Source organism: Aspergillus eucalypticola, assembly GCF_003184535.1.
Source record: "Aspergillus eucalypticola CBS 122712 chromosome Unknown BO83scaffold_6, whole genome shotgun sequence".
Classification (NCBI taxonomy): domain Eukaryota; kingdom Fungi; phylum Ascomycota; class Eurotiomycetes; order Eurotiales; family Aspergillaceae; genus Aspergillus; species Aspergillus eucalypticola.
The window spans coordinates 623,094-640,294 of record NW_020290280.1 but is presented as its reverse complement, the minus strand read 5'-3'; the positions used below and the strand labels follow the sequence as shown (position 1 = coordinate 640,294).

General features: G+C 51.2%; 8 protein-coding genes across 8 annotated transcripts; 3 read left to right on the top strand and 5 right to left on the bottom strand.

Annotated features, from left to right (window-relative positions):
- Nucleotides 1-67: 67 nt before the first annotated feature.
- Nucleotides 68-1,827, bottom strand: BO83DRAFT_435447 (uncharacterized protein). Its single transcript, XM_025535886.1, has 2 exons — nucleotides 1,414-1,827; nucleotides 68-1,339 (listed from the first exon to the last, which is right to left on the bottom strand). The coding sequence occupies exons 1-2, from the start codon at nucleotides 1,648-1,650 to the stop codon at nucleotides 407-409; spliced, it is 1,170 nt and encodes a 389-aa protein (XP_025390626.1). The 5' UTR covers nucleotides 1,651-1,827; the 3' UTR covers nucleotides 68-406.
- A 269-nt stretch (nucleotides 1,828-2,096) lies between these two features.
- On the bottom strand, nucleotides 2,097-4,134 carry BO83DRAFT_415299 (uncharacterized protein; the record flags this gene model as incomplete). Its single annotated transcript, XM_025534626.1, has 1 exon — nucleotides 2,097-4,134. The coding sequence occupies one exon, from the start codon at nucleotides 4,132-4,134 to the stop codon at nucleotides 2,218-2,220; it is 1,917 nt and encodes a 638-aa protein (XP_025390625.1). The 3' UTR covers nucleotides 2,097-2,217.
- A 305-nt stretch (nucleotides 4,135-4,439) lies between these two features.
- On the bottom strand, nucleotides 4,440-5,850 carry BO83DRAFT_406497 (SDR family oxidoreductase; the record flags this gene model as incomplete). Its single annotated transcript, XM_025533884.1, has 6 exons — nucleotides 4,440-4,757; nucleotides 4,812-4,962; nucleotides 5,017-5,216; nucleotides 5,273-5,436; nucleotides 5,492-5,750; nucleotides 5,796-5,850. 6 exons carry the CDS (start codon nucleotides 5,848-5,850, stop codon nucleotides 4,633-4,635), a joined length of 954 nt encoding a protein of 317 aa, XP_025390624.1. The 3' UTR covers nucleotides 4,440-4,632.
- Nucleotides 5,851-6,239: 389 nt separating this feature from the next.
- Nucleotides 6,240-7,377, top strand: BO83DRAFT_376369 (uncharacterized protein). Its single transcript, XM_025530696.1, has 2 exons — nucleotides 6,240-6,494; nucleotides 6,595-7,377. The coding sequence occupies exons 1-2, from the start codon at nucleotides 6,435-6,437 to the stop codon at nucleotides 7,096-7,098; spliced, it is 564 nt and encodes a 187-aa protein (XP_025390623.1). The 5' UTR covers nucleotides 6,240-6,434; the 3' UTR covers nucleotides 7,099-7,377.
- Nucleotides 7,378-7,533: 156 nt separating this feature from the next.
- Nucleotides 7,534-8,273, bottom strand: BO83DRAFT_424766 (uncharacterized protein; the record flags this gene model as incomplete). The annotated part of the gene is made up of 3 exons (XM_025535173.1): nucleotides 7,534-7,560; nucleotides 7,629-8,092; nucleotides 8,186-8,273. The coding sequence occupies 3 exons, from the start codon at nucleotides 8,271-8,273 to the stop codon at nucleotides 7,534-7,536; spliced, it is 579 nt and encodes a 192-aa protein (XP_025390622.1).
- A 431-nt stretch (nucleotides 8,274-8,704) lies between these two features.
- On the bottom strand, nucleotides 8,705-10,567 carry BO83DRAFT_356241 (acyl-CoA carboxylase subunit beta; the record flags this gene model as incomplete). The annotated part of the gene is made up of 3 exons (XM_025529189.1): nucleotides 9,894-10,567; nucleotides 9,245-9,827; nucleotides 8,705-9,183 (listed from the first exon to the last, which is right to left on the bottom strand). The coding sequence occupies exons 1-3, from the start codon at nucleotides 10,527-10,529 to the stop codon at nucleotides 8,705-8,707; spliced, it is 1,698 nt and encodes a 565-aa protein (XP_025390621.1). The 5' UTR covers nucleotides 10,530-10,567.
- Nucleotides 10,568-10,808: 241 nt separating this feature from the next.
- BO83DRAFT_396831 (putative pyruvate carboxylase) lies at nucleotides 10,809-12,807 on the top strand (the record flags this gene model as incomplete). The annotated part of the gene is made up of 3 exons (XM_025533160.1): nucleotides 10,809-10,852; nucleotides 10,900-11,354; nucleotides 11,393-12,807. The coding sequence occupies 3 exons, from the start codon at nucleotides 10,809-10,811 to the stop codon at nucleotides 12,805-12,807; spliced, it is 1,914 nt and encodes a 637-aa protein (XP_025390620.1).
- Nucleotides 12,808-13,182: 375 nt separating this feature from the next.
- BO83DRAFT_396830 (putative inositol 5-phosphatase) lies at nucleotides 13,183-14,502 on the top strand (the record flags this gene model as incomplete). Its single annotated transcript, XM_025533159.1, has 1 exon — nucleotides 13,183-14,502. The coding sequence occupies one exon, from the start codon at nucleotides 13,183-13,185 to the stop codon at nucleotides 14,500-14,502; it is 1,320 nt and encodes a 439-aa protein (XP_025390619.1).
- Nucleotides 14,503-17,201: the final 2,699 nt, after the last annotated feature.

The following is a 17,201-nucleotide window of genomic DNA, read 5'->3' as shown; positions in this document are numbered from 1 at the left end:
CCCTGCTTTAGTGTAGGTGTTACTGTTAATGCACAGTGCTTCCGCTACGGAACAACTTATAAACCATATTGGAACTACATAAGGAAGCTAGTGAAGTCTGACTAGTAGCTTGGTACAGCCGACAGGGAAAAGCCGAGAGCGAACTAGAAAATCCCCGCGGAAAACCATGATCGAATGAAGATGAGTTTGAAAAGATTTTGAGAAGAGAAAAAAAAATGAAACGAGGGTTCGCTATACAGTATCACTTTGGATGAACCAACGAAAAGTTCAGAGATGTATTTGTTTTTTGAGAGGTGCCCGAAAGTCTTGCCAAATCCATCATTTTGTAGCAAAGATCAAGATCGGTGCAGTATCTTAACATGCGGTATGAAGGGGCAAAAAAGAGCAAATATTATTGAGGGTCGAACTAATTCTTAGCCGAAGATACTTCCTCAGCTACAGGCTCTTCATCACTGTACGCCGGGGGAAGTTCTTCGGACTCCATCATCAGACCCTGCTTTTCAGACACGGTACCCTGTTCCAAAGACTTCTTGGGAGTAGACCGGCGGAAACGCTGCCACATGAAGACTACGATCTGGCCGACCAGCATACCAAGAGCGCTCGCGGCCAGACCAGCCAAAACACCCAGCACAGCGGGAACGACGATGAAACGGACCACGCGGTGGACGGTGCGTTCCCACTGGCCATGGTGCATGTGGTGCATGTGGTGATGATGGTGGGGGCGGTCAAACTTGTCCATGTGGCCGTGGAACCCAGCCTTCTCTCCCTCCATGGGCGGCATGGGCGGCATGCGCTCAGGGTCAAACTTGTCGTCGGGGTGGTGGTGGTGATGATGGTGAGGCCGGGGCGGGGGAGGCAAGCCCAAACCGTGAGGACCACCGCAGCCCTTCGGCTTAGGTGCCATTCCAAGCATACGGGCCTTGGCCGCTGCGAACAAGGCACGCATCCGGTCGAACAATAGCTTCCTCAGACACTTGGGCTTTCCGCGGCACTGTTTCCAAGAGACGCGGTCGGGGGTCGCTTCTTCGATCTCAGTCTTGGCGATGTACAGCTCGCCGCTGCTAGGGTCATGGAGAAGCGTCAAAGCCACTGTATCCAAGGGGACCGGGCGACTATCGAGGTCGAGGACAGTGAAACGCACAGCGACCAAATCCATAGGGTCCTCAGGCGGGGTGGGCAAAGGCATTTCCTCCACAGCGTATCCCAACGGGATGGGTTCCGTTTCTACGCCATCCGACGCCCGGCGCTGAACGGCAGTGATGAGAGTGGGAGGTGGCGGAGGGAAGATTTGACGACCGTTGGCCAGAAGGAAGCCATTTTCGGTGGAGAAGTCAACCAACTGCCGCGACTGTTAGCATCCATGTCCCTTCACTTTTCCGATGTCGTACTAGACACCGGCTCGGAGCCACTTACCAAAGAGGTTTGGAAGCCGTCAGTCCAGCTGACCTTCCCATCCTCGCTGACTTCACGGAACGGACATTCGGTGCAGGCAAGCTCAACCTGCTCTTTCTTGGGAGCATAAACCTCCAAAGGGTGGAGGGGAGGAAAGTCACCCTCAGGGGCGACGGCTTCCTCGACTTCGGGGATAACGAGGAAGGCGTTGGCGCCGAGAGCGAGAACGCTCCCCACAAGGCACGAACGGAGGTGCATGGTGGCCGAGGCGGATCTAAGCCAAGCACCGAATAAGACGGGAGAAAAGGCGCTATAAACTAAGAACGATGAAAGGAAGGAATCGTTTGGCGATGGGAACAAAAGTTATTGAGATGAAAAGCGGATGATATCCAGCTGTGAAAATAAGAACCGGATGAATGGGGGGAATGCTTTGATGATATGGATTCCACCAGCGAGCGCTTCTTTGCATAGCCAGCCAGGAGGGGGGTTCAAAGGCGAATCGCGCATCGCCCGATTTCTTTCCTGATTGGCTGTTGATGGCGCGCGGGTGGAGCAGGTGACGCATGAAATTCCCACCGCCTACCTCTTTGGAAGCAGCTGACGCATCCGCTGCAAAATAATAGTCACGTGGTATAGATTTCCTAAAATAGCCTTGACTCCCGTTCATTTTATGGTGGTCGATCAGTACCACAACTACTTTGTACGCATAAGCCATCTTGATTATCGTAGGCAAGACACGAGGCATGGATAGAAAACTCTGGAATATACTTTCTTTGCTCCCTGAGATCGCATACCCGCTCTGTACCAGCAGACCGGATTCATCTATCATCCCACTAGACGTGATCTGATATCGACGAATCTTGCGAAGGTGTAATCCAAGCCCTGCATCGACCCTACAACAGGGGTTCCACTGCCCCGGACTTTGGCCAAGACATCCTCAGGTACCTCATTATATTGCATCCAGACGTCCTGCGTTTTATTCGTCTGTCCGAAGAGATTTTCAATCACCGCCGTCACGATTATAAAAGCTCCCACTAAGAGCAAAGCCAACCGTGCCATTATGACAGCAGGTGGTATCGGTACTTGCTCTGGGACACTGACCCGAGGTTCGAAGTACTCTGGTGCGGTTTGAAACTCCCACTGTGACTCCGACCCTGTGCTATCAGTCTTATCATCTTCAACGAATGCACCAGGGACTGAGAAACTGGCAAACTTCTTTCGTGTCGTTCGAATAGGTGGTACCGTCAATAAAGTCGACGGATCATATCTCTTTTCCAGATATACTGGCCATGATTCGAATCTAGTCAGTGTACGTGTGAGGAATCTTTTTGGCTTTTCTTTGGGCTGTGATTTTTTTGACTGCTTGACGCCGGTAACTATAGCCTGAGGCTGAGCTTTTGAAGGATTATTCGCTGCGTGTGCAGCAGCCTTCTGATAATCATGAATCCAACTGATCTGGGGGTCCGATGACTGACTTCCAATGCTCATATTGCCTTGCGCGGTCAGAGCTTGGACAGTCTTCTTGAACAACTCTAACTGTTCTTGCTGACTCTGGTTCTGATTAGTCGCCTCCTGCAACGTCTGCAAATACTTTTGGAAAAGAGTCAAGAATGAGTTGTCTGAATTGGACCCAAGATTCTGCTGATCGGCAGCAACACGGAGCCTCTTGATCGCCTCTTCCGAGCCATCAAAGCCCTGCAAGGCTTCCAATCCAGCAAAAGGTCGCTTCAGGCTGGAGCTAGGTACAGGGGCTTGTCCCACATGCGGAATGGCGCCGGTTTTGGCAGCCTGCTGGATATTGCTCCAGTCCACCGGAACCGCCTCAATGGGTGGCCTAGGATTCTGAGCAGTTATTGCTGGCGCGCTAAAAATGCTGCTCATGCTGCCTCTCTGGCCCACCGGTGTCGGGGCATCGCTACTTGCGGTGCTCTGCGATCCACTATACAAGCTACTTCCCAATTCCTGCCTCAGTGTCAGAGATGATTTCTGGGTGTTGAAGGAGCCGAAGGGGTTGCTAGCAATCAGCTTATTCTGAGTGTAAGGAACCAATGCGGTTGACATCGCGTTTGTAGGCTGTGCGACAGTATCTATTGCCATTGCAGACTCATTCGTATGCACCTGCTCCGCAAGCCTATTCAACTGCTTTCTTAATTCAGCATCATTCCCTTTATATTTATCCATCGCCCTAGCAAGCTGCTTCTTCTCCGCTTCTTGCGCTGCAGATTCCGATTCCTTCGCCGCTAGCTTCTGCTTAAGTTCATTCAGTTCTCGACTTGCTTCAAGCATCTGCTGCTGTAGTTTCTCATTCTCACCACGGCGAATAGCCTCCTCGTCTTTCAACTTCTTCTGCTCTTGACGAAGGCGACTGATCTGGCCACTTTGCGCATTGATCTTCGTACTAAGCATAGTATTTTCGCTGTAGGCCGCTTGGACATGCCCCTCGTTCGTCTTGACTTGGGATTCTACCGTTTTGAGTTCTTTTTGGGTCTTTCGTAGCTCTTGCTCTGATTGCGCGAAGGCTTGTTCTCGCTCAACAAGCACTTGGTTCAAATCATGGACTTGGCTTGCTAGGTTCTTGTTCTCCCTTTCGAATTCTAAGGCTCTACGTTGTGCTTCTGTGAGTTGCTGGGTTATGCTGTCATTGTCCTGCGGCCATTCTTCGGGGTCGTTTTCGGATGCAGTTAGTTGCTTATGCGCTCCGATTCGTATCCTCCGTTGGTTGGGTGGTCGTCTGCCTGACATTTTGGCGGGTGTGCAGAATTGGGAGTAAAAGAAAGGTTTAAGGCTTTTTCGTAATTAGGGAGTAGAAGTGCCTCTTTTGCTCGTGTTGGACGTGAGGCTAGATATTCGAGTACAATTTCATCGGAGAATTAACGATATAGCAGGTAGTTCGTGTGCCAGTCTTTTATCTGTCTTGGGCATAACAACGTAGACTACCGGCATACTAAAAACCCAGTCCATTGTTGCTTTCATGCATTACGTGGTTGCTCAGTAATTATCTTACATCGAATGGTGCTGAAGCAAGGCATTGTCTGAAACTCCAATTAGTCTTTATTATATGTCCTAATGAAACATGGAGTCTAAGTACAGAGTTGGAGCACACTGTGCCTTTGTTCCCTTCTTCAAGACTTCTTTATCTAAAGTATACTATGTACCAACCCGGGGAACAAAGAGTATTCTCTATGGGAGATAGCAAAGCAAGACAGTGTCTATCCTGTGCCCAGAAAGAAAGACAGACCTCTACAGCTTAGACTTCTTCTGGCCTTTGACGTTGGGGACGGGGTTCCCTGAAAGAAGGAAATCGGGATACGCAAGTTTACCCGATGTTGCCCCAGTGGTTGACATCCGCCAGGATGCGCCGTCAACTATAAAGGTGTCAACATACTATTTATGGTGAATCTGGATAAGATGAGACTCACCCACTAGAGTTTGACCACTGACATAACTGCCAGTGTCCGCAAAGAGATAAACCGTGGCATCTGCAATGTCGCGCACTGAGCCGACTCGGCCAAGCGGCTGTGACTTGATGTAAGTGTCCTTCGTATCACTAGGAAGGAGACGATCTAGGCCCTATGATAAAAGTTAGATGTGCGTATCTATACAATATGTGGGACGAATACAAACCTCTGTCGAAGCAATGGGTCCGGGCGCAATGATATTAGAAGTGACGCCCAGAGGGCCAAACTCGATGGCCACGCTGTGAGACAGCGCATCCACGCCTGCCTTGGCGACTGAGACGTGCGTCTGGAAAGGTGCCGTGCGATAGTGGAGAGTGGCGCTAACAAATATAATACGTCCTCCAGTTCCTGCTGCAGAGGGTTTGACTGATGATGGCCTGATGTTAGAGCTTATCGCGAATATCGCGATTTCGTCCACTTACGAGTTTCGGAGTCCATTCTGTGCTTCTTCGCCGACTCAACAAGGTATGGGATCGTCGCTTTGAGGGTGTTGTAGGATCCCAGAACGTCAATGTCGATGACCGATTTGAAAGCATTCGCCGAGAGCTGGTTGATCGAGGCTAGAAAGTTTCCGGCCGCCCCAGCACTGGGTAGTTTAACCCAGATTAGTAGAGAACCAGCCAAAACGAAGTGACACTTACATGACATAGTCAATACCACCCAGCTCCTGAGCACAGCGATCTGCTGCAGCTTGAAGACTGTCCAACTTTCGTACATCCACTGCACCAATGCCGATGACCTTAGCACCCGGACGGGCAGTTGCAATGTCCTGGGCTGCTTTCTCGGTTTTTTCGACATTTCGGCCAATAATGCAAGCATTGGCACCTAGATGAACCAGAGCACGAACCTGCGCGCTGCAAATGGTTCCTGCGCCTCCCGTACAGAAGACGACCTTGTTTGCTGCTGATTGTCAGTGACCGCCGGAGCATGTAGTGACCGACTCACTGAACAGGCCATCCTTCCACGTGTTACTCAGGTAGGCTTCTTTGGGGAGGGACATGGTAAGAATATTATGTAAGTATATACACTGTATGTATGAGAAGGACGATCTTGTTAAGTCGCTACTTCGCGATTTTTAGGTTACCTCAGAGAGTTGATAGTTATAATTTGAAACCCCGGGTGGTCGTTGGATGGAATCTCCGCAATCCGACGGTTACTCCGAGTCCAAGCCTCGGCTTCTCGTCTTGAATACTAATCGGGTCTAAACTCCATTCGGTAGGTTAGTCTTTGGTGAATCCACTCTTTGTGCCTCCTTTGGGCTTAGTTCCGTGAAAGACATGACTTCAGAGAGCTAGCTGGAATAGGACTAGCTTTGGATGCGTTTCGGGATGTTAACAGCGAGCTGGTGATTGGCTGACAGATCTCCGCCAGCCTCAGGCATGCAACAACGTCACTTCTGCCATCGCGAACTTTTCTATGGCCTTATCTTTGCACCCGCCTTGAAGTTTTAAGCGCACCACGTCTTCAATCAACAAATCATTCTATCAGGCGCCTCGAAAAGTGATTTTCTATTCTCCTTAGGGTAGCAAATCTTTCAAGTCACAACGTTCCTGTTGCAGCATTGACTTTCGTCCCGCGATCACCATGGCGTGTCCCATCACCGTCTCGAAGTTCGTTGGCACAGTGTCCCTGGGACTGCTCACGGTATGATTTCTATGACCTGTTGCGAACATTTTGAGCCTTCTCGGCTAGTTCTCATGAAAGCTGTCCAACCGCCAACTGACGCGCAATGTATCATCTCTAGGGCATGTCATACTCCGCTTCCAGTGTCGCCATCCCCTCCCTGAGTCTTCTTCCCACTGCTACCACCGCGTCCCGGTCCCTCAACGAGGTCAAGCGGTTGAACCGTAAACATGGTCTGCGGCTGACCAACATCGCCAACGGATGTCTCCTGTTCGCGTATAGCCTCTCTTCTAAACAGCGCAAGCACCCTTATCTGATCTGGATGTGCGTTACCTCAACCGTTGGCTCTTATGTTTTCGACTATTGGTTCCACGGCCAGGATGGCTTCGTAGCTTGGGTCCAGTCTGTTCTGCAGGACACCGGATGCGGCTGCCTGACCGTCCAGAAGCAGAAGAAGGATGAGGACATCGTGGTGGTCGAGGCAGAGGAGAATGTCAACGGTGAAAGTGTGCAGAAGGAGATGAACACGGAGCGTCGATTCCAGCAGGTGCGAGCTGTCTTCTCTGGACTTGCACTCGCCATGGGTATCGTTGGACTTTGGGGCGACCGTCGGCCTTCCATTTAATATGGACCAACCAGGCACCGGATGAGACGTGCATGATGAGTCCACCTGGGCTTCATTCTATCCACTTCCCTCATTTAGTTCTTTGCTTCTATCTTCTCTTTCTGTCTTAACACCTTTGGTCATTTATTCACGACCGCCACGATGCGTCTGTTGTATGATACTGGGCTGGAGTTTGCCTAGTGTCCTTCCTATCTTGATGATAAGCGTTCAATTTGGATCGGAGTTTGAGAGCTACTACCTATCTATGTATTTGACCTTAATGAAGAAATAACAATCCACCACATGAAGAGTCGAGCCTGTCGTAGAGATATATAACAACCCGAAACTTATTACCATTATCATAACACACCAACTGAACTTCCCCCTACCCAATAGAATCAACACATAACAACCCCCATCACCAACCCCAACACAACCCACCCCATAACCCCAGCTTTATACCCCCTCCTCCCCAAACTCCCACTAGTACTCTCATCATCCCCTCCACTTTCACCCTCACTCCCACTCCCACCACTTTGGCTCCCACTCACCCAAGGCTGCCCCTTCAAAGTATCATTACTCTCGCTCAACACCTCCCACCCCACCCACTCATTCTCCAACACCGCACAATCCACCCTTTCCTCACTCTCCCCAATGGCATTCGTCACCGAAATCGGCAACTCAAACACCGTATAATAATCCGTCCCCTCCCACCGGAAACTCTGATGCATAGAGACATTATAATCTCCCCGGGGGGATTTATCCCCGCCACTACCCACGAAACAAGCCGGCCAGATCCAGTTCACGTGCTTGACGGTGGATGAGGGCTCGAGGTCTAGCACGGGCCCTACGTAGGTGTTGTTTGCGCTGGGGGTGGTGCCGTTCGATATGGTGAGGTTTTTGTAAGTGGTTGTGGAGGTGAGGAAGAGGTTGAGGCTATGGAATTCGGTGGAGGAGGAGCTGGAAGAGGTGAGTTGGCCGTCGCCGGAGGTGTCAATGGCGATTTGGAGGGTATCTGTGTTTATTATTATTTTTTTTTTTTTTTTTTTTTTTTTTTTGCTTAGTTGGGGGTTTGGTTGGGGGTGAATGGATAGATGGATGGACGTACCTCCTCCGAGGGGAGTATAGGGCTGTGGAGCATCGATAATGGCTAGGCCCGGGGTGTAGATTTGGCCGTTGATGATAGTGAAGTTCATGGTGTCTTTCTCTGCTGGATGCTACTTGGTACGGTTATTCTAAAGATGAGAAATAATTTTATAAAAGCTACATGGTGGTGAAGGGGGTTATTTCTCTGTTATCTATTTACTGCTTAATTGATGGACCCTGAAATTGATTTAATTTCCGAACCTCCGGGCGACCCCTCAGGGACAGTTGATTGCTTTTGCTTGCTTGCATCCCCACTTGGCTGTCAGACACCATCGGATTTAACCGAAATGAACGCTTAGTGGGGATTTCCAGGGACGACAGGGTAATCTCGTATATTGGAAGGTTTAATTTGTTTCCTCTTGGTGGTCTCGGTTATATACTGCATCCCCTGTCTACAAGCTAACGAGGTACTAGTACTAGCGGGAAATGATTGTATCTTCCACTTTCACAGCCCACAACACCAGAGGGCATAACTAGCAGCCTACATAAAAACAGGCTGAATCTTCCCTGCTGCACGATCGGCCAGTCTCTCCGGTATCATAACCTCGTATACATGTTGCGCCCATGCGCAACACACCCGCCGAGTATCCTTCGGGTCGATGATCTCCTCAACGCCAAATGCATTTGCCGTCCGCACTGGGTTCATCAACCGTCGATACTCCTCCTCCAGCTCTTTATACCGGGCTTCCTTCTGGCCTAATCTCTCTGCTTCGCGCAGCTCGTGACGATGTCCAACCTCAATCCCACCTTCCAATGGCAAGGACCCCCATTGACCGGATGGCCAAGCCACTTGCATGACCGGGTCGCGCGCTCCGAGCATAAGTCCTCCAGCCACGCCATAGGCTCGTCGCGTAATGACATTGAACAAGGGCATCGTCGTAGTAAAATACGTCTTGCCTAGTTCTACGCCCCAGCGCATAGTCGCGGTTCGTTCTGCGACGGTGCCAATGGCGTACCCCGCTATATCGTATATCATCAGCGGAAATTGTCTTGAAAGGGAAGAACACAGCGTATCACTTACGAACGTCAATGAACTGCAAAACAGGCAGATTCATCACATCACAGAGCTTCAGTAAGCGCGCGAGCTTCTGACTGCCTGCTGCATCCAAAGCTCCCCCATTGACCTCACAATTGAGCGATATCACGCCCACCGGCCGCCCTCCTAGGCGCGCCAGGCCCCCGATAGCAGTGCAACCCCAGAGCGCACCAATCTCGAACCATGACCCCTTGTCCACGACGCTGGTGATAATAGTCCACGGGTTGTACATGCGCGTCTGCCGTCGAGGGATGATCCGGCGCAGCGCCTCATCCTCACGGTCTTCTGGATCATCAGTAACAATAACCGGTGGTGCTTCCCGCCCAGAGTTGGGCAGGTAGCTCAATACAGTGCGTAACTGTTCGTAGCACTCGGCTTCATTGGCGGCTAGATTATCGATGGTCCCGTTAGTGCAGTGAATCATCGGGCCACCTAGAGTCTGAAAGTCCAGTCCTTCCTCGAAAGTGGCCCCCTTGACTACTTCCGGGCCTGCGTTAAAGAGTGATCCCACATCCGCTGCCATGACGGAGAAATGACAGGATACTACTCGTGCAGCTCCCAATCCAATCTATACACCACTGTCAGCTAATATACCCTCACTTCAATCAATGAAAGAAATGAGTAAAACACATACAGCCGGCCCAACCACAGCCCCCAAATTCGGAATTCCCTTGTTCAACTGCTCCACAACATGCCTATACATCGACACATACGGCAAATAACTCCACCCAGCCGTACGAATCGTAGTAACACTACCTCCTCCCGAGCTCCCATCTACCAACTTAACAACCGGCAACCTCAGCGCCAATGCCAGCTTCTCCAGATAGATAGTTTTCCCATGCGAAGCACCATCCGCATGACCACTCCGGAGAGTGAAATCATCCGCAGTCAGTAGAACTTTCCGACCATGCAATTTCCCCATACCCTGGACATTGTTACTTGGGGTAAATGCAACGGGCTTCTCGCGCATAGGCCCGGTTTTCTCCCATGTTACAGTGCCCGAGAGCGAGCCGATTTCTTGGAAGCTGTCGGGATCGAGAAGTTGTTCGAGGCGTTCGCGAACCCATAGCTTCCCGGCTTGCTTTTGGCGGATGTAGCCTCTGCGAGATGGGTCCGGGGTTGTGGCTAGTGTGCGGAGAGTGTTGATGTGGGAGAGCACGTCGGAGTAGTCGGGTGGTAGTACCTGTGCGGAGAGTTGGCGGAGGCGTTTGCTTGCGCGGTTGCGCGAGGGGGTGTCCTCTTTGGGAGGTTTGTCGGTTTTGTCGGACATGATGTGTTTCAATATTAGTTATGTGGTTTTCATGTCATTTATTCAAGCTGTGGTTGTTGAGCTTATTTTCAATTGCAGGGCTTTCCCCCTTCCATGTTACTGCAGCGGGTTGTCCCTCATGAGGGGTAAGATCATATCTATGAGCACAACGGTCTCTTAAGTCCGAGGTCCGAGGGATGCAACCAACCCCATTTAGACATACATCATGTCAATTCAATTTATCTATCTATCTATGCTTTCGAATCCATCAATCTTTCACTACAACATACCATTAGCATGATGACAGCCTCTAAACCCTTCCGACGACTTCTCGTCGCCAACAGGTGCGTCGTTCCCCATCTCTACATTACACCTAAATGACAAGCAACAGAGGCGAAATCGCCGTCCGCATCATCCAAGCCGCACGCGAGCTCTCCCCACCCATAGAAGTATACGCCATCTACACCGAAGACGACACCTCGCATTGCGACACCGCTCACCCGGACCAAGCCTTACTCATCCCATCAGTGTCAACATATCTCGACATCCCGTACTTAGTGCATTTAGCCCAAGAGCATGCCATCGATGCCATCCACCCAGGCTACGGCTTCCTCAGCGAAAGCGCCGATTTCGCAGCCCGTCTACAAGACGCTGACATTACTGTCATAGGACCGGGCAGCTCAGTACTATCTCGCACGGGGGACAAGCTGCAAGCCAAGCAACTAGCCGTGGAATGCGACGTGCCTGTGTTGCCGGCGATGGCGCAGCCGACGGCGGATGTTGCGGAGGTGCGGGCATTCGCGAAGCAAGTGCAGTATCCTGTTATGGTGAAGGCAGTGGATGGGGGTGGGGGCGGGGGATTCGGCTTGTATATGGGGATGAAGGGTTGGAGGGCGCAGTGAGGGGTGCGGTGAATGAGTCGCCGTCTGGGACGGTTTTTGTGGAGAAGGCGGCTGTGAAGGGGTTTCGACATGTGGAGGTGCAGATAGTTGGGGATGGGAGGGAGGTGAGGCATCTGTGGGAGAGGGATTGCAGTGTGCAGAGGAGGTTTCAGAAGGTGGTTGAGATTGCGCCGTCGGTGATTGGGGATCGAGGGCTTGTGAAGAGGGTGGTCGATGCTGCGGTGAGGATGGGGAGGGCTATTAGGTATAGGTCTTTGGGGACGGTGGAGTTTCTGGTTAATGAGGGGAGTGGGGAGTTTTATTTCTTGGAGATTAACCCTAGGTTACAGGTTGAACATACGGTTACGGAGGAGGTTATGGGGGTGGATCTTGTGCTGGCTCAGTTGAAGCTGGCGATGGGGTGTACGCTTGCGGAGGTTGGGCTTGGGGGTGAGGTGTGGGTTACGCCTAAGGCTTGTTCGATACAGCTCCGGTTGTGTGCGGAAGATCCGAGCAATCAGTTTGCGCTCAGTCTTGGGAAGGTGACTGAGTTGGTTGTTCCGAGTGGTCGTGGCGTGAGAGTTGATACGCATGTTCGTGCTGCTGGGGCCAGTCCTGTTGTGGTAGGGGCGCAATTGGATAACTTACTTGCTAAGATTATTGTCACTGCATCTACCTGGGAGGCCGCAGTGCTCAAGGCCCGGCGAGTGCTTGCAGACACAACAGTGGCTGGTATCCGGACTAACTTGGAGTTGCTGAGAGGGGTTGTTGCTCAGGAAGACTTCCTTTCTGGAAGGGTTGACACACAGTGGCTGGAGTCCAGTCTGGATCAAGTGCTTCAGCAGGGAGCAATAGTCTCCCGATCGGTCCGTACTCAAGCATCTGGACAGGGACAGCATCCCTCTGCATTGCCTAGTGTGCCTTCTTCGAATCTCCTATTTCGGCGAGGAGATGCATGGTCAATCAGTCTCACACAAGTGGAAGCGTCTGAAAAGTCACAGCAACATCATCTCCAACTTACACGCGTGCTGCGGAATGACTTTCCGACTTCGCTTGCAGCGGAGATCGAGTACCAGACACCCAATTCTTCCAGTGCCTATCGGCTGGAACTCGCAGCCACCTCAACTACAGCATCTGCTTTATTTTCATCTGCTCATCGCCGCGGAGACATGAGCAACCCGCGACACATTGTCCTTCCTCTATCTGGGAAGTTAATTGAAGTGCTTGTGTCGGCCGGGGATCATGTAGCTGAGAACCAGGTGATAGCGTTTATCAAGCAGATGAAGATGGAGGTGGAGGTGCGCAGTCCGCGCGCAGGGCAAGCACAATGGGTGTATGAGATGGAAGATGAAGAGGAAGATGTGGCTGAAGGGATGTTGTTGGTGGAGTTGACCGACGGGTTGCAAGGGAAGCTCTAAAACGGTGTGAAGGTGTCACTGGAGCGGTCAAACATCAAATAACAGCTCTGGGATGATGGAATGATAATACAAAAATAAATCAGACAATGCTAAAGCACTACACTGCGTTTTCATGTTGCTATTTTTGTGCGCAGTGTTTGGTGGTGGTAGTTGTGGTGGTGATAATGAGGTGGTGATAGATCAATGGCAGCAATGATCTCATTCCCCGGCAACGGATCCACTGATCGCCACATGTCCACCGTGCCAGCTCTCCAAGATCTCTGTCTCAATCTCAACCTTCGCTTTCTCTCATTTCGCATTATACGCTCGGTCTTCGCTGTTGACTGTTGGGCATCTCATGAAACAAGATTAAGCCCACTGAAACCCACCCACACAATGGATTCGCTCTTACTCTACATCCTCACGTTCAATTGCGCTCGAAACCCCGTCGACGTCGACCGCTTCTCCCGCCATTTCTTCGATGCCTTACCCCGCACCGATGGTTCCAGCTCGCCCGCAGCCCCGGAACTCATCGTGCTCTCCCTGCAGGAAATAGCTCCTATCGCCTATGCCTTTCTCGGAGGCTCGTTTCTAACGCCATACTTCTCGGCTCTGACACAGGTGGTGGATCGCGCAGTTGCCCAATACTGGGATGTCCATTACGTCAATCTGGTTACCGACAATTCCGGGATGACCGGTCTGATGGTCTTCGCTCGGTCGGATGTCGCTGACCAAGTCTCATCCATTAATACCGCCCGTGTAGGATTTGGCTTCCAAGACATGGGCAACAAGGGTGCCGTGGGGGCGCGCATTGCCTACAGAGGCGCAGCAGGAGCCGGGGATCCTTTAGACCTCACTTTCGCTGCTGCGCACCTCGCCCCCATGGAGTATGCTGTCGAGCGTAGGAACGCAGACTGGCGCAGCTTGGTCGAGAGATTGGTCTTCAGCTACTCACCTGCTGCAGGTGGCCCCGACACAGCCAACGCGGAGGAAAGTGCGCCCCTGCTGCGGCAATCCCAGGAAGGCCATCGGGGCATCTACACGCCTACAAGCTACCTCTTCCTAGCGGGTGATCTTAATTACCGTACCTCCAACGTATCGCCGCGACCCGACGACCATAGCCGATTCCCGCAAGCGGATGTAGACCCTTCCGACCCTCAGCACTACTCACATCTCTTGAAACAAGATCAGCTTTCCCGCGAGATGGAACAGTCTCGGTGTTTCCACGGACTCTCCGAAGCCCCGATCACATTCCCCCCAACATACAAGTATACGTTGGCAGCACGCCAGGCAGCAAGTGATCCAACGGCAGATAATGCTCGCCCAGATTGGAAGTGGACAAGGACCCGCTGGCCCAGTTGGTGCGACCGTGTGTTGTATCTGGAGTCTCCACCGGGCACGAGCAAGCGAGGTCAGGTCAAACCTTTAAAGTATGATGCTCTGCCGTTATTCCCAACCTCCGATCATCGCGCCGTCGCCTTGGCCGTAACTATCCCGGCGCAGTCCGTGCTTCCAGAAGATACGACGCAAATGAGTGTCCCTTTCCCGATCGATCCAGAATGGGAGACTAAACGAGATGCCGCGCGACGGAAGGAACTTGCGGTGGGCTTTTTGGCGTACCTGGCCTTGACCTGGGAGGGAAACGGCCTGTTACTTGCATCGGCGGTAGGACTTCTGGGGGCGTGGCTCGTGCTCCAATCGTTCTTTAACGTTTGAAGATGCGTTGCAGACTTGCAGCTCTGCGGAGTTTTCCTGAAATTGTGACCCATGTGGATCATCCCGATCTCCCGTAGCAGATGCAAAGTCAATACGAACGGGTGATCATTCTGGATCTTCATGGGCTATTTCGGGTTTCACCATCAAACGATGGTAACATCTCGACCGCGGGGGAATAATTGTCTCCAAGGTCGTTCGGCGCAGCATAACTCACATCCTCGTCCATCTGAGACGGCGGCACCGCATTCAAGGCGACATCGTATTGGATCCATACCTGCAGTGGGACCCAGCAAGCTATAACATTGGATTTGCCTCTGCACCGGGTCAGCTGACTGGGAGCCGGATCTAGAACGGTCGGGAACAATGCCCAATGAAGACGGAAAGAGGAAGGACCGGCACGGATGAAGAGGCTCAAAGCAGATCGACAATCTAGACACCAATTTCTTCCCAAGGAGTAAAGGATTCCTGGGCGGGGGTTGGTGATTATTTGCAAGGTGTACAAGCCACACTGTGTGCTTCCGCTAAATCTGGGCTTCCGTTCTAGGATTCCCAAATTCCCGGCGACACAACCTAGTAGTGCCCGGAGACGATGGAGCCGTTACAGAAGAAAGTTTGGCCCCGGTTAGATCGGGACACTGACCGTCTGACGGGCTTGGTCGTATCCAGCCTTGCGACCCGGTCAGTGGGTATGGATTCCTTCCAGATGGGCATCCAGACTCGTCTACTAATTAGTCGATGGCTTGCCGCTTGCCGTCCAAGCAAAGTGGGAGCAATTGCACGGTTGGTCGATCTTCAAGGTCAAGCTGAAGACGTGCTTCGGTTATATAGGATAGATTGATTGCTGAATAGATAAATAAAATATCTAATACATAATATTTAATTAGAAGGGCGGGTCTTGTCGCAGAGCGGGCCAGTCCCGAGGTAATTGAGAAACAAGGCGAATAGCTAATGAGAGGGACGGACGGGCTGCCCGCTCCATGGAAGCGAAGCAAGTGAGACCACCAAAAATGACGCTAAAGGAAGGGTTTTCCATCGTTCAGCGGAACTACTTGTGCCTAGTTATCAATGGTGGTAAGAGATGGATGCATTTCTGAATTGTTGGAGGAAGAGAGGATCCGCTCTTTTGGCTCACTGGTGAAACCATTTAGTAACCGACGCACACTGTTGTTCGACCGGATTCGGTTACAGCGGCTTGGTAGTGGTCGTCCGTCTGGTAATGATGAAAGATGGTGACGATGCTGGTTTCTCTTTAATATACGCTTGATATTAATATATGCTGCAAGGTATAATCTATTGAATGGGTGGTAATTTGCTGCTCATTAATGGGGATTAATGGACGGTAATTTGCTGCTGGAGATATCCACACTGAGATATCATACGGTGCGTGTGCTTGTGGTTTTGGTTCTGGTATAATTGATAATTAAGTAATTGATTCAAATCTTAATATGGAAATCAAACAAATTATCACAGGCTTCGCCAAGACTCTGCTTCGGCCCTTTCCAACTATCTTGTGATTGTGTGAGAGATTGGTTTGATCTTACTTGCCGGATGGTGGCAGGAAGAACACATGCAAGTGCACACCGGGTCATGGAATTATTGATTAGTAGTCAGTAGTATAATATTGCGGTCAACGGAGTTGAGAGTAGTCCGTTAAGACCCGGTTAGTCCTACCGAGTGCACAAAAATGAGGCAGTGGTAGAGCATCAATGAGTCGTCCCTAACACCCAACTTGGAACTATAGAATGGAATCTAGAGCAACTTTCTAGTACCTACTGTATATCACTGTGTAGTAAAGTAGAGATAACCAATGCGACCATCCGTGTAAGCCTACAGGCACATGATCCTTTGGAGGTCAAGTGACCACCATAGATCAAGTTTCCCGATGCTGCCATTTCCCCTCCTCATACTACTATCCCCCCCCCCTCCTCTTACTTTCCACTATTGATCGATGGATGCTGTGCTCAGCCATATACCAGCCTTCGGCCGTACCGCACAATGACGGTCCAGGTCTGGACCCTCCGGCCCGGGATGTCTGCTGGATCGGCCCTGGAACAGAACTCTCTGGCGCTCGTTGTGATTACCTACTACTGTCAGGTTCGCTGAAACCGATGGCTGGGCACGGCATTTCTGTGCAGGCGGACCAATTGCGGAAGCCTGGAAGAACCCAGGGCTCATCTGACAGGATTTCCCTTGGGTCTGTCGGCTTCAACCTGTCCAACTACTGGATTAAGCAGCACATGCTGGACGGATCCTGACCCCGATGGCCATGAACAAGGCTGAATTGCGGATCGTATTCCTTTCGCACTGGACTGAACTGAACTGGCTGGCTGCTTCTGAGACACAATCATACCCTGCCCCTCCTCTGTCAGGCTCAGCTAGGCTGTGGGAAAGCTAGGCTTTACGGTTTTACCGCCCACGGCTTTGCGGCAGGCATCAATCAGGCATCCCTCCACTTTTGCCAACCCAGCGGTGCGGAACCTAGTGACTCCTACTTGACTCTTACCGAGACTACTACCTTTTAAACTAAAGGAAAAAAAAAAGAAAAAAAAAGAAAAAAGAAAAAAAAAAATAATTGAAAGGCCCAAATAAGAGAGGCGAACAGGCAAATTGTATTGGGAAAGCAATAATGATCACCACAAAACAAGGCAATTGAGGGGTGATCAACGGAGGTAACACAACGGAAGACAAGGATGCGACCA